General features: G+C 41.6%; 1 protein-coding gene across 1 annotated transcript in view; it reads left to right on the plus strand.

Moving 5' to 3' along the window:
- bmp6 (bone morphogenetic protein 6) overlaps window positions 1-15,190 on the plus strand; it is a 43,289-nt gene that overhangs the window by 25,269 nt on the left and 2,830 nt on the right. Inside the window, exons 2-6 of the mRNA XM_083995704.1 lie at window positions 1,282-1,474; window positions 4,820-4,968; window positions 5,960-6,160; window positions 14,385-14,461; window positions 14,965-15,075. Coding sequence (XP_083851830.1) covers window positions 1,282-1,474; window positions 4,820-4,968; window positions 5,960-6,160; window positions 14,385-14,461; window positions 14,965-15,075 — 731 coding nt within the window. The remainder of the gene's footprint in view (window positions 1-1,281; window positions 1,475-4,819; window positions 4,969-5,959; window positions 6,161-14,384; window positions 14,462-14,964; window positions 15,076-15,190) is intronic.

Raw genomic sequence — 15,190 nt, forward strand, 5'->3', positions numbered from 1 at the left:
TGACGCTGATGTGAATAACATCTCACTCTCCATAGGTTTCTTCTGCTCCAGTGGAAAGCGTTTTTTTATTTTTAAAAGCTGAGAACTGAGATCCTTCAAGAATCATAATTATAACAACCAAGTTTAGATTTTCCTCAGAAATGCTGCGAAGCCAGAATGTCATGTCTTCCCTCCCTGCCTCTCGGCTCACTTTGTTAATTAGGTTCAGCATTTATGCAGCTTGCGAACGTCTGGGGATAAGGGGAGCTTTGACCGTCCCTAGGTGTGGGTACAAGGCGGGGCTGCCACTTTTGGGAGTCTGATTGGTTCCAGTGTTCCCACATCAACACAAATTTCTCTTCGGCTCTGGGAATAAAATGTGTCATTGGTCCATTTTGGGCTGGTCCCCGAATCATAAAATTACCAGAGGGTTTTTTAACAAGCCTGGCTCGGGTACAAAACTAAATTCTTGTTACCTCAGGTTTGGGCTGGGAAAGTATCGAATGAATCTTCAAAATAAAAATAAAATATCTGTGGTAGTGAAGTAAAAGTATCGGCTTCGTATTCCTCCTCTAACGCGTAGGAGTTTAAATAAGCTTCAAACTGCTGAACATGAACAATTATGAGACTTTACAATGAGTTGATGCATGAAGCAGTGGCGATTAGTGACTATTTGAGTTGGTCCTTTATGTTCTGGTCAGGTTTCATCTTCTTTGAAAGATGCTAAAATGGTTCACAGTTGCGTTCGTATAGTTTTTTTTTCTCATTTTAAAGCAAAATTTAGTTTGACACCTTAAGAAATACTGAACTCGTAAACTCACCAGGCTATAGCTTCATCTGCTGAGCTCAATCCAGCACATAACTGTGTATAAAACCACAACCTTATATTTAAAATGTGATATATTGAGTTTAAGGGTTGCTCGTGGGTGGATTTTGTTCGTGTCAGACAGAAGCAGTCTTTATCTTTATCTTTACTCTTGTTTCCACTGTAATGCTCTTGGTTTGGGTTGTTCTGTTGATAACAGGTTTATTTAGGAAAACGTTAAACCAAAAAAAAAAACATCTTAGACCTCACATATAAGTCATGCGATCACTTTAAAGGCTGTGACTCTGTGAAAAGGTTATCCACCCATCAATCACTGCTGTGTATTTACACTGAAATCCAGTTTGTAAATATGTGGTTTCATCCTATTTGTAGAAAATGCATCATGGACATCGGACAAAAAAAGCATTATAAAGTATTCAAAAAGATAAATTTGCATATCATTCTGCTAAACTATTTTTTCCCTCTTGTTTCCACAGTGGAGTACGACACCGAGCTCTCTCCGCAGCATCGTCACTACAGGGAGTTTAAGTTCAACCTCTCGCAGATCCCAAAGGGCGAAGCGGTGACGGCGGCCGAGTTTCGCCTCTACAAGGAGTGTGTGAGCCGCACCTTCCGCAACGACACGTTCCTACTCAAGGTCTACCAGGTGGTCAAGGAGCACCCCGGCAGGTAACACACACACAAAGTCAAATTCAGACTCAGACTCTATTTGACCTTAAATCTTTTTCCTCAGTTGCTTGTTATGCATATACTATAATCTTGTTCCACTACTTCACTGAAGCTAATCAATACTGAAATTACTGCAAAACCAAAGATATCATCATTTCTGTGGTTGAACCCACGAGTCGAATGGAAACTTTCTAGATGTCTTTTTCTGTAGTTATGCTAGTTTATATTCTCTGTTAAAACTTTTTGCAGCCCTACAGCCCCCTATAAAACTCCACTATAAAATATAGCAAGGCATCTCAACCATATAGTTTAAAATAACATAAAGTGCAATTGTTCAAATAAAATTTATAATGAAAAGTAGGGAAAAAGAAAAGAGAAGCTCCAAGAAGCTGAAAGTAAATCAGTATATGTGCTGGTTCCCACAGTAAAACATTCATGTGCTCATCCTAAACAGTTGTTGTTTTCTTGTACAGCACATGTCCCTGTACATTTTGTATGACTGGAAACAGGGAAATTTTGGGGTTGTTTATGTGTTTCAACAGTTTTGTGGACTTTACATCATGTGTGCGTTAATCGAACCTCGGGTGGGACCAGTGGATCTGCTGAGAGGTTGCACTGTGGTTGCACTGGGAATCTACACTGGGCAAAAAAAAAAGAAAAAAGAAAAACGCTCTATCATCTTAAATTAGACACAAGAACCATCAGGATTGTGAAGTCTGAGTTGCTTCGCCCTGTGTGTGTGTGTGTGTGTGTGTGTGTGTGTGTGTGTGTGTGTGTGTGTGTGTGTGTGTGTGTGTGTTACCCTCCACCTCTTTACCACCGTCTCCGTGCTGCTGCTGTGTTTGTGATGTAAAATCAAGCAAAACCACGTCTTTACAGAAATAGCTCAGCTTCAAAATCCCCCCCCCACACACACACACACACACATGAGCACAGCTAATACATACCAAACATTTACATTACATCTGCAGGGGTAAATAAACACCCAGGAAGATTTCTTAATGATATTTGTGTTTTGTCAAGCTTGACCTATGAGCAGCACTAACACACAGAGAGAATTCGGGATATACATTTTCTTTTTAAGCTCACAGCTTATGTAACTCGGTATATTTTGTTTATGAATGGATATACAGCTAAAGCAACTCTCTGCTGATGTATAGAAAGCTGTTGCACCGGGTTATTGATGTTATTTTGTGCTGACTGACGTTGAGAAACAAAAAACAGCTTTAAAATATTAAAATACTTTCAGACTTTCCTTTATCCCAGCGATGGGCGGTTTGTGTTTCCCAGCCTGGAGATAAACCCTTTTATTTTGGGAGATATTTGGATATTAAAGACCCCACAGAGCTCCAGTTTCTGTATCTTTTGCCCTGAAGCTGATTACAGCTGGGATGGAGCACTATTATGTGAGGGGGAAAAAGTTGCTCACGCTGCGTTAACATGCTTATCCTCATTGGCTTTAGATTATCAAACCTAAGACACCATGATTGTTACGGTTGAGCCCAGTGAAATCGGAGGTTTGACGGTTTATACGAGGGAACACTGTAAAAGCCTTTGTTGTTGTTTTTCCCCATTTTCCGCCTTTTTGCACATCTGTATCTTTTGTAATCACTCGCTCAGCGTGGAGCCCGTTAACTTTCTCGTGCCCCTCCTTCCTGTAAAAAAAAAAACCTTGCTCCTGTTTTGACTCTAAGCCACAATGATAGAGCACTTAATTAGCCCGACACCCTGTGTGCTTTTCATTTGTTTGGTGGTGGTCCCGCCAACAGCAGGCGGGAGATGTGAGAGATCACTATGCCAAAAATGTGGCAGGCCTGACATCGTAATGAGAAAGAACAGTTTGCTGCCAGCACCAAAGCCCAGTCAGCAACATTTTGCCAGCAATTATCCTGCACCTAACATGATGATTTAATCTTTTTTTTCTTCTTTTTTTTACCCATTTGTTACCCTTATTTTTACTACTTTACTACTACTAGAAGTGAAATCTAAAAAACTGAAACTGTAAGCACTTTTAAATCCAGGTTAAAAACATTTCTCTTTTCATGTTCTTATAGCTGAACTCTTTATAATTACTTTAAATTTTATCTATTTTCTTTTACTTTACTTTTTTATTCTTCTTTGTTCCTGCTTTTAACTCTTTTTTTAATGTGTTTGTCTTTATGTAAAGCACATTGAGTTGCCTAGGTATGAAATGCACTATATAAATAAAGATGCCTTGCCTTGCCTTGCCTTGCCTTGCCTACTTAAGTATACAGGTATTTAAATTCATTTATAATCAAGTAATAAGTACCGTAAGTCAAGTAATAATCTCTTTGTAGGACATCTGTGACCTGTCCCTGCACATGTTTGACTTACATATCTGTTACACAATCCTGCCTTTTCAACACTCACAAAGATGAAAGCAGGAGGCACAATAATCAGGTCTGCTGCGAGCTGCAGTCCCACACCTCCACCAACAGTCACCGACAGGACTTATAAAGGAGATTTATTGGAGCAAAAAGACTCAACTTTGACCCCTGACCTTGTTATTCCAGTTCATTTAAGCAGTCAGTCAATAAGAAGTTTACAGTAACCTCTCTCTGACGGGCCCCTGCCATCCTCCGTCAGCTGATCTGTGACTCTGTGTGTGTGTGTGTGTGAAGGCTCATACGGAAGCCATCAGAAACACTCTCATTAATGACCAATAAAGACAGGCCGCTGCTGCAGGGGCATTCTCCGAACACCTGGATGATTGGCTTTGATGTCGGCCGCGGAGGAGGGTCGCGCTGACCCGATGCTGTGTTATTACTACTGTAACGGCTTTGTTGGAATTAAAGGTCTGAACTTTAAAGGTCACTTTTTAGCAAACCACATAAACGAGGCAACTTCATGTTCAGACTGCGTCTTCAGTTACGAGATGTGGGGCTTTTCCTTCTTGTTTCAGGCACGACATCTTTCAAAAAAACCTTATTTCATTCACATAAAATATTATCATGTAAATTATTTTGATACACCTTTTTGGCAGCTGGGTTGCCAGACAATAAACTATGAAGCCATAAAATATAAAGATGAATTTTGGATGATTTTGGTGTTTAAAACATCAAAGACTGACCCATGCAGCGGTTAGGATGCATCTTTTCCAGTTAACCCTGAGATACTAGGTTGGACATACAGTATTTGCTCATTTCTCTTCTCACATTTTCCATTATGTTTCTTTCCTGCACGATTTAGCCACAAAACATTTCCCTGGCCAGATGTTTCTACTCAGTGTGACTTTTATAATGATGCTATATCACTAAAAACATGTTTAACTTATCATGGTTATCTAATGTTATTATTTTTTTTGTGTATCCCGTGTCCTCCCAGAGAGGCAGACCTGTTCCTGCTGGAGTCTCGCAGACTGTGGGCGGCTGAGGAGGGCTGGCTGGAGTTTGACATCACAGCCACCAGTAACCTGTGGGTGATGAGTCCGGTGCACAACTTGGGCCTGCAAGTCAGCGTGGAGACGAGCAGCGGTAAGAGATATGAGGAGATATCACAAGCGCCACAAATGCCGTATCTGAAGTATCTGAAAATGTCCTAAACATAAATCCACAACTAAAAGAAAACATGACTTTTTTACCCTTTAAAAGTCTAGATAATTTTGCTTTTATTTTATTCTATTTTGTTTGTAATGCTATTCAAGCTATATTAATCAGTTTTTGTTTGTTGGTTTTGTTTTGTTATTTGTGTAATTACTTTTTATAGGTGAGGTTTAAAGATAAGCCCAGAGTGGGTTTCTACCTCACCTGCACATGTTTTATTTTTTTAACTTCATTTATTTTGTTGATTCTACAGTTGTGCAAATAAACTTAAACTTAAAGGGATGGTTCAACATTTTGGCAAATTGGCCCATTGCCATAATCCCTATAGTCATAGCAGTAGGTCCGTTACCTTTAATTGTTGTTGCAAGCTATTTTTAGAATGGCGGAGCAGAGCCGTGAGCTGCTCAGAGCTACGCTACGGAGGCTCATGGGATTTCTTGGTTTCCCTCATCAAACTTATCAAATACACAATCCAACGACTCCAAATCGCTCTGGTGGACAAGTTGTGACCTGCACATTCACCACGCTATGAGATAATAATGGACAGTTACGGGATAGAGTTGTTTTCGAGGTAAATTCATGCAAAACCACTGATGCGCGTTCCTTTAAGGGGCAGTTTTTCAGCAAGCAGTCTCTGTATTTGCCATGAAAACAATTCCGTCTCATAGCGTTCTGTCATTATCTCATAGCGTGGTGAATGTGCAGGTCACAACTTGTCCACGAGAGCGTTTTGGAGTTGTTGGATTGTGTATTTGATGAGTTTGACGAGGGAAACCAAGAAATCCCATTAGCCTCCGTAGTAAAGGTAATGAACCTACTGCTATGACTATAGGGATTATGGCAATGGGCCAATTTGCCAAAATGTTGAACTATCCCTTTAAATTTAAACTTGAACTAAACTAAATGTATTCCTCTCAAACAGGACAGAGCATCAGTTTCAAGGAGGCGGGCCTTGTTGGACGTGACGGTGCCCAGGAGAAGCAGCCTTTCATGGTGGCGTTCTTCAAGATCAGTGAAGTGTACATCCGCACCGCTCGCTCCGCCGGCGGCGGCAAACGTCGGCAGCAGAATCGCAACCGGTCCACGCAACCGCAGGAGGGGTCCAGAGGGCTGGGTCTAGCAGGTCAGTCATCCATCCTCATCACATCATCAGCCCCGACCTCGCTGCTGCACATCGGCGGACGGGCAGCGTTTGTTTGAAGTCTTGGCCTTTGAGACAATGAATTGGACCTGGCTGCGGCTGGATCTCTCTAATCAGCCCCCATCAGACGTAAATCCTCGCTCAGGGATGATGTCCTAAATCTGTTTTTACTGTAGTTTGTCCAAATGGATTAACTGTAGTGTAGCGAATCCCAAAACCTGCATCTTGAGCAGGGAGATTTTTTTTTTTTTTCATGGTACCATATAAAATGTGTTACTTATGGAAGAGATTGAGAGCTGGGTTGTGGTTTGGCTTCGTACTGAAGCTGAAAAGACTCAAGTAAAGACAGGAAAGCCTGAGTATGAGTCAGATCAGTGGTAAATAGTTGAGAGGGGAGAAAGAATTTGGGGTCAGACAAAATAAAAATGTGAACAACAGGAAGAGAAGTAGTACACAGAGCCCTTCTCTTCTTATCCAGCAGATGATGCAATGAGCAGGTATAAGCCTGATGTTATGAGCTCTGCAAGCTTTTCAAATTAAACCAAACTCTAATCCATTTACCTTTCACCTGCTGCATCATTCTGCACAGACTTTATGGCTCTTAAAGCTCACATTTTGCTGTCGAGTACAACATAAAGCAGCCAGCGCTCAGGGAGCCGGCTGTTAATATCCACCTGATCCCCCGCTAATTTGACAGACGAAGCATCGTGTTAATATTTCACCACACACGGCCTGCGTTGTGTGTGGGAAACACACCCAACCTCTGCTGCTACCGGTGCTCTACCTTAGGCTAATAATTACTTAGATTATTTTAGATTTCTCTTCATTATTAATTCTGACTTATTTTTGGCCTAAATCGTAACAGTTTCCTCCTGCAGCTGTTATAAAGGTTGGAAATATATTAATACTTTTTTCCATATTTCATATTAAGATTCAGACTGGACATAAACAACTGTTGAAGAAGGTGTCAGCAGGTTTTTTTCTCTGTCTGTTTCTGCTGATAAAAATAGATCACACCATTCAACTTTGACATTAAAAATGCTTTTTTCTGTTAAAACGTGCTCCAAAATGAATATCAACACATTTTGCAGCTGCTACCCATCCAGTCCGCTCCTGGCTTTAACCGTCCATGCATGACCCCCATCAGTCAGCCATCTAAGATTTGAATATTGGTGACACGTCCAAGAATGAATTAGTTAAATTTTTATTAATTCCACTGCCAACATTTCTCATTTGCCATTAATATGTGGCTATTACTGTATAGTTAATGTCAGGGCAAGGCTTCTGTTTCTGCTTGTTATAAATGGCAAAAGGCAAATAAAATGCTAAAACAGGTTAAATGAAAAATCATATTATTTATAAAAAGGAAAGCTTTTCATGTTTATGCAAAAACTGCACACAACATCCTGTTCTGAGAGTGAACATTGACACAGGATATACTGGTACAGACATAATTCATACAGATGCTGATTTGTCAGATCATAACACTATAACTTATAACCTACATCAACTTAATCAGTTTAAGTTTGATAGTTTAAAAGAATATACATGTATAAACTAGGATGCTTTTATTTCAGAAACATCTGCCTAAACATCTGTTAGTTAACTTGATTCCACAAATAGAAAGGCAGGTCGCAGTGAGTTCATTTTACATCATACTATAGTCTCCATAGAACATTTGGTTCTAGCGCTGTTTTAAACATCCCATAAGATTGTGTGTCTGCTAAACCCTCAGGTAGCCAAAAAACAGTTTGGCCCGGCGGCGGCCTACGTTCGACACACCTGTTTTCTGGACTTGTGTCAGACGTGTGATAAATGAAGTGCCAGAGTCATTCCAAGTATAGTTGTGCTGCTTCCAGGGAGGGATGAGACTCTCTCCACGCTCGCCTCGCCACGGCGCCCCGCGAACTCACTCACTGATGCTTCCACCAAAGAGGCTTAAGTCATGCAAAGCAAAACCCCCCGAAAAACTGAAACCGAAATCTGGGTCATAGCACGTTCCCCCTTTTCTGTCCTCTGGTACCGAAGCACGTACGCCGACACGCAGCCGCAAAAAAAACGGCCCGACTTGGCCGGCTACCTGGGAAATGATTTACCTCTGCGTTGCTTCTTCTGCTACTGTGTATAATGGCTCTACCATCTGTATGGCACACACACATATTTGTAGGACGAGTTGGGTTTTCTTTGGTCCTTATTGCGACTCTACTCCTTTCGCTGGGATTCGTTGGCTGTGTTTTCTTGTTTGTCCAGAACGGGGTTTTTTCGGTGCCTCAAACACGGAGAGATTGTAAGTTGAATTCCTGCAGGGATTCTTCTCAGTAATTTGTGTTTGATAAAAGCTTTGGCTGACATAACAGAGAACAAAGACGTATCATTTGTTACTCTGCAGGACAGTTAGAGTACACCACAGGTTCAGCTCTGGCTCCAGACCTGCTCTCTCCTCCACCCAGCTGTCACCTCTGGCTCGAGAGATCCTAAGATTTAACACTTGAAGTCAAGATGTTTTTAAGATTTAGTGATCCCGTACGCACTACGTAGGTTAGCCTTCCTGTAACAGAGGGAATATTTATGCCAAATGTAAATAAACTCATAATGAAAAGCTCAAAGGAATAGTTTACTGCCTGGTATTCAAAGTAAATCCACCAGGTAGCTTGACTACACTCAGCTTTGTGTCCAAGTCTGTTGCAGAAAGATGAAAAAACTGTGAATCAAAAAAAAAAAGAAAAAACATCTCTAACAAGGGCAATCTGTTAAATATGTGTCCTGGAGGACTGGCCTTTACATAACCCAAAACATCAAGACCTCTCCACCTCGCCACTCGGGATGATGGGGAGTGTAAATATTTAGATCCTACACAGGAAGCAGGGAGGCCGCCCCCCCCCCCTCGCCCGTCTCCCCCCCTTGCGACAGCCGAGTGTCCGCGGCCAGCGAGCGCAGGACTGCTGGGATTGGACGGGGATGGGAGGATCCATGAGGAATTCAGGAGGGCATATGGTTTCAATACCGCATCACTTTACTCCAGAGACAGGGAGGAGGACAGGATGGATGGGGAGAGCATCTGTCTTGTGGAGCGCTCATGGGGTGAAACAAAAATGTGGACGATGTCCCCCCCCTTGCTTTTCTGTTTGGCGTTTATACAGCACAGTGCATCGCTTCAGGTCGCCGCCGCTCGCCGCTAAAAAAAAAAGAGGCGGATTCAGAGGGAAATCACTGATAATTCAACTTTCTCCAAAAACACACGAGATCTAAGGCCCGGAAGGCAGCAACCTGTTTGTTTTTAATCGCTGCACCGTGCACACAGAGGCTTTTTAAAGCTTTTTTTCCTTTTTTTTCAGTGTGAGTTATTTGACTCTGTGTGTTTTCAAAAATAATTTCCTTCCTCTGACCAAATTGCACACTCCTCCTGACCTGTGTGGTCAAACCGCTGCACTGACCTTACTGTATCACTGCTTGGTGCCGTTTCATCCTCATCTCGTCCTCAGAGCGACGTTCATTTAGATTTGATTTTTTCAAAGGAGGTTAAATCGAAAGCAACTGGACTTAGTTATTTGTCTAGGAAAAATCTAGATTTCTAAATTTCCTAGACAAATAACTAAGTCCAGTTGCTTTCGATTTAACCTCCTTTGAAATACTATGACCTGGACAAATGAGAATATGCACCGATTTATTTAGATTTGATGAATCCGACTGCAGAGCTCTTGCTTCAATAACTCAGAGATTCCTTCCTCCTATAAAACAACACATTAACTGGGAAACTTAATTTTCCCAGCTGCGTTGTTCTCTGTAACGTTTTGGATCCTGCTGTTTTCTCAAATTTTAAGCGAGCTGGATTTTTAATATGACACGTGAGATTAAATGTCTTCCAGATGACAAAAGGAGGATAAATTCAGCCAAATAAAATTTCCTGCCTCATTGGTTTTGAAATAATAATGCGATTATATGAGCAATAAATCATCTTTGTGTCCCATTTTTCATTCATAAAGCAGACAATGTGCAGACAAATTGCTGTCTAATGTCTTGTTTACTGGTCTAGTGGGCAAATTGATCTTTTTTAATATGCATTTTCACTTACATTTGGAGTATAACGAGGAGAATGCATGACTATTTTTTGTCAGGCGCTTACAGCACCTCTGGTCCTCTGCACCTTGCCAAAAGAACAATGCAACACCTTTAAGGGTAATTTAGGGTTTTGTGGGTAAAGCAGGTTTTGGAGGTAATGGGAGTCGGGTTGGGCTTTTGGCTGTGGGGGAAGTTAACAACCATCCAGGGAAGGAATACCACGTCCCGGCGCAGCGCAGGCGGCCTGTAATTAGGCCTAGCCAGTCATTAGCTGCACAGCTAAAAGACTGACCACGCTAACAGTATCGCTTAAAGAATTATAATAACACAGCACTCGGGCCAGCTGTGTTTTTTCATCTGTCTCTCTTCTCCTCCTCCTCCTCATTCTCCTCACTCCTTCTTCCCCACCCCGACCTCCTTTTGTTTACTGTTGGAGTAATTAGACATAGTGGAGCTCCCTCGCAGGGTTTAATAACCTCTGTGATGAAAGACAGGAAGAAAGATAAACTTCAGTAGTAGTGGTCGGTGGGAGGGGAAACGTCAGAGATAACTGTGACGTTCTCCTTTCATGTCTTCCACAGCCGGCGGCTTCTTCTGGCTTTTTTTGAGGGAGAGGGGTACAATCAGATTTTATTCTAAACATTTGCCACATGGAACCAGCATTTGGATGATTTCTACTTTAAAAAACTGGGATTGTCCCTTCAGAGTGGCACACACACACACACAACGTCACACACATGGCTGCGGCGACTGAATCGGCGCCATTTGATTCTTGTATTTTCAGAATGACATACGGTAAATATCATCTACAGCCAGGCTTTTTCCTCCTGACACAGAGGCTGGTCAATGTGTTTCATCTGGGGGGAGGTGGGGAGAGGGGTTTAATGAATGGCGGTTAGTGTAGCGAAGGGTTAATATCAGGCCAAGACTCATACACAGTTGAGTATATCAAAAGTCTCAGTGTTAAAGAGCTACAGTGCTTACATTCAGTAATGAGCAGTGTTTCCCCTGCTATTATAGGCAGGGTGGGAGCCGGCCGACACCGTCCCACCTCAATGTGTCCAACATGAATCTGCTTTAGTGCAGCGTTACGGTGTTACATGTTTGTCTGTACACGGGGAAACGTTTCCAGGTTAAACATTGTCACTTAGGGGAGCTGCTGTCATGTGGCAGTAGATCTCCATTCACATTAAAGGAACTTAATCGAGCTGCTTTCTTTCAGTTTACGGTGTAAATATCTGGTTTTGTCAGTTGCGTATATAGGAAAAAGGTGAAACCTGGAAATGTTCAGTGTTTTCGGAAATAGATGTGTGTTCGTTTCCTTGCTCGACTTGGTCCAGGTCAGACGTTAATGTGCATCCTCCATGATCCAGTCACAGGTGGTCTGCTCTGGCCTCACGGGATCTTAACTTTCCAACTTTATATGCAAATAAACAGCTAATCTGACCTGTGTGTGTGTGCACGTCTTTTCATCCATTTGAAAAAGTAAAATATTTTTATTTCTCTCTGAAACCCTTGGGGCTAATTAGACCGTGGGCAGAGGACGTCAGTGGAGTAGTCGCTCCTTCACTTCAGTGTGGCCCATGATGCATGTGTGCTCACACTTATATGTGGCCCAGACCCAGACCCAGACCACCCCCAAGTGTGGTCTGAGTGATCGGCTCTCAGCTGCATTAAGACCTGAACTTCGAGCAGTCCACTTGTAATTGGTTTAGTTAAAGTCTGGCCTTTGATATCACTCTCATGTCTGTCTGTTTAGACATGAGCCTGGTTAGCTTAATGTAAAACCACAATGTGTTGTTGTTTTAGGAGACATGGTGGTGGGGATTCGAGGGTATAGAGCAGGGCTGGTTATTTCCTGTCTTTATGCTGTGCTATGCTAAGCTAGATTCAGGCTTAGAAATCTATTAAGTATTTTGCAGAGTCGTCTCACTGTTCTCAAAATGAATGAGCGTGAAAAAAACACCTGAATTATGTTATTTTATTTGTGCAAATCTACTGTTACAATATGAAACTTCAGTGCACTGAAGTTTAAGAACTGCGTTTCTAAATTACATAATAGTCAATACTAGTATTATATGTGTTGTTATATGTAGTCTCAGTATTTCAAGTTCCTTCCGGCCCACGCTCTCTGTGGGCGAACGCAAAAAAGACATGAATGGAGGCCTCGCGGGGGCCGGAGCTCAGCAGTAACCGTGGTGGCATTAAATTTTTACAAGCAGGAAGGGGAGATGTGGTTTATGGGCAACACAAATCTGGGCCTTTACACTACACTGGCTGAAAGCCCGTAGTAAATATCAGCTGTATTCCTCTTGAAAGAGTCCCACCAACTGTCAGTGCTGCTGGTGGTTTTGGACGGCCGAGAGAGGTGCAGGGAAAATATAGACACACCACCTGACCTTACACACCTGCTGCCGGGAGAGAGAGAGCGCGTGGGGACGATAATTACGGCCAAAGATGTCACAGGGTGTGAGGGTGTGCACACCAACACACACAGTGAACTGGCAAAAACACTGTCCAACTAAAAAACACCTTGTGCAAATAAATTAGAAAGGCCTCAGTACATGACAGCTGGTTGTAGTACAACAGGTCGAAAGTCTTTTTCTAGACCCAAAATGAACTCCCTACTAATATTTAATAATCACTATAAGCTGTTTCCTTTGAACTTGTAATATGAATCTCGTTCATACCAAAAAAGGAGTTTATTCAGACTGAAGAGCTGGAGAGAGAATTCACATGAGATGATCGGAGGAAGTACTGATGACGCTTTAATGTTACGCATGGAAAACAATGTTCACAGGGACGCAGTTGCTAAAGCCAAAGTTATTAAAAACCCCAAAGGTTCATATTCCAGTGCAAGCTCATAAATCTCTATACATTAACTCTATGGAAGCCCTATCATTCTGCAGGACTGCAATGTGTAATTTTCCCTCTCTATAAACATCACCTCAAGTTTAGATCAGGTCAGCCAAGTCGGTTTCTCTCTATGGCGCTTTTCCTTTGTCCTCAGATGTTTCCTCCTATATACACAGCACTTCACACACTGCAAGCCTGCTGTACAATGCAAGAAAGAAAAAAACAACATTTTTTTTTATTGTTGTTATAATTATAGGAGGGGGGAGAAAAGTAGTGCAGCAGTCAGTCCTGCTGCAGCAGCTGGTTCGGGACCAGTCTGTTTCCTCGTTTGTGAAGGTCTCCGCACAGTAAATCTGTTAAATCCAAATGCTCTTTGCTGTTGAAGACTCTGGCAGGTCAGTCAGTCCACAGGGAGCCAGGATGAAAACATGTGACCTAGTATTTGTGTGTATCATTTGCACACACACACACACACACATACACACACATGCCGTGCACATATAAACTCTGCATTTCCACATTAGCACACATCCAGCGAGCTGCCTTTTCCTTTTGGAGAGGAAGGAATCTTAAACTGGGGAAACACCTGACTGTATGTGATGATTACAGACGACCTCGTGACCTCATCCTGCCACCGACTGTCCAGACCGCTTCACCTTTTCATTTCCTGTCGCTTACTGAATTGATGTAGACATAGCTTTCATAGCTCTATTCTGATTGGTTGGTTGATAAGTAGCTTTAATCTGATTGGTTCGATTTGTTACCGTATTCTGAAGTGGAATGTAGCTCTATTCTGGTTGGTTGCTTTGTAGCCATATTTTTTTAGTCTTTTCTTGTTTTTAGGGTAATGTTTTTTTAGTTTAATTAACTTTAACTAAGCAATAACTCTGCTAGGCTAAACCTGGAATCAAAAACCTTTATTAAAACCGCCAAAAGCAACAATTATACTGTAAATATAAGATTTTCTACCAAAATATTAAACTTTTTTATAACAAACGTTGCATTTTTAGTAAGTGCTGCCTCTGCCAACCAGTAAAATTTCACTTTACAGACATATATGTGCAGTAAAGACTTAGAAGGAATCCAATAAAAGGTTTTAAGTTTGTTTTAGATTTATGAAATAGGGGTGTATAAACCATTTTTTCCATTTTCCATCAGTTTTATGTCTTTTTCGTCGTCCCCTCACTGATTGGTACATGTAGCGCTACATTTATCCACGCTGGATGACAAGTACTCTGTGCACATTGTAAAGTTGTATAGTTTCTTGATCATTTCTGTGTTTCTCTTGCAGACTACAACAGCAGCGATCAGAAAACAGCATGCAGACGACATGAGCTCTACGTCAGCTTCAGAGAGTTGGGCTGGCAGGTAGGAAATGTTTCCTTATCCCAAACATGTGTAGAACCACTGATCCTCCCACTCTGTGCTGTTTAGGGCTGATAATGTAATCAGTGTTTACTCAAAGCTACATTCTGGATGCATACACATTTATTATATACATTGTATACAGTTTAATGACATAATTTATACACACATCATAAACACTATGTGAAACTGGTACAACCAAGCACGGATGAAAAAAAAAGAAAAGAAGAGAAAGTAGCTTGAAGGCATCCAACTGAAGACTTGTGTGTATTTGTGTGAAGAAACAGAAGAGCACAAACAGTGCGATGTTAACACAGCACTGACATCTAGAGGGAGACAGCATATAAATCTCTTTTTCTCACATGGAAAGGGAGCAACGATGCAAAGATAATTGCTCTATCATAGTGGAATTATAAACGCCTTTCTAAACAAAGATATGCAGTTTATTAGAGAGATTTATTTACTTTGATTTGATTGTTTTTTTTTATTTGCTGTGTTTCTTTCAGGACTGGATCATTGCTCCTGAAGGCTACGCAGCCAACTACTGTGATGGAGAGTGTTCCTTCCCCCTTAACGCCCACATGAACGCCACCAACCACGCCATTGTACAGACACTGGTGAGGAATTTAACACTATTACAGCTATTAAAGTGTTTATACAGTGCAGAATAAGTACTCTTTGGTGGTGCGTTAAGAGTCTGTCTGGGCTTTTAAAGAGTTAAAAATGAGTGGA

The sequence above is a fragment of the Trachurus trachurus genome (genome assembly GCF_905171665.1).
Source record: "Trachurus trachurus genome assembly, chromosome: 20".
Classification (NCBI taxonomy): Eukaryota; Metazoa; Chordata; class Actinopteri; order Carangiformes; family Carangidae; genus Trachurus; species Trachurus trachurus.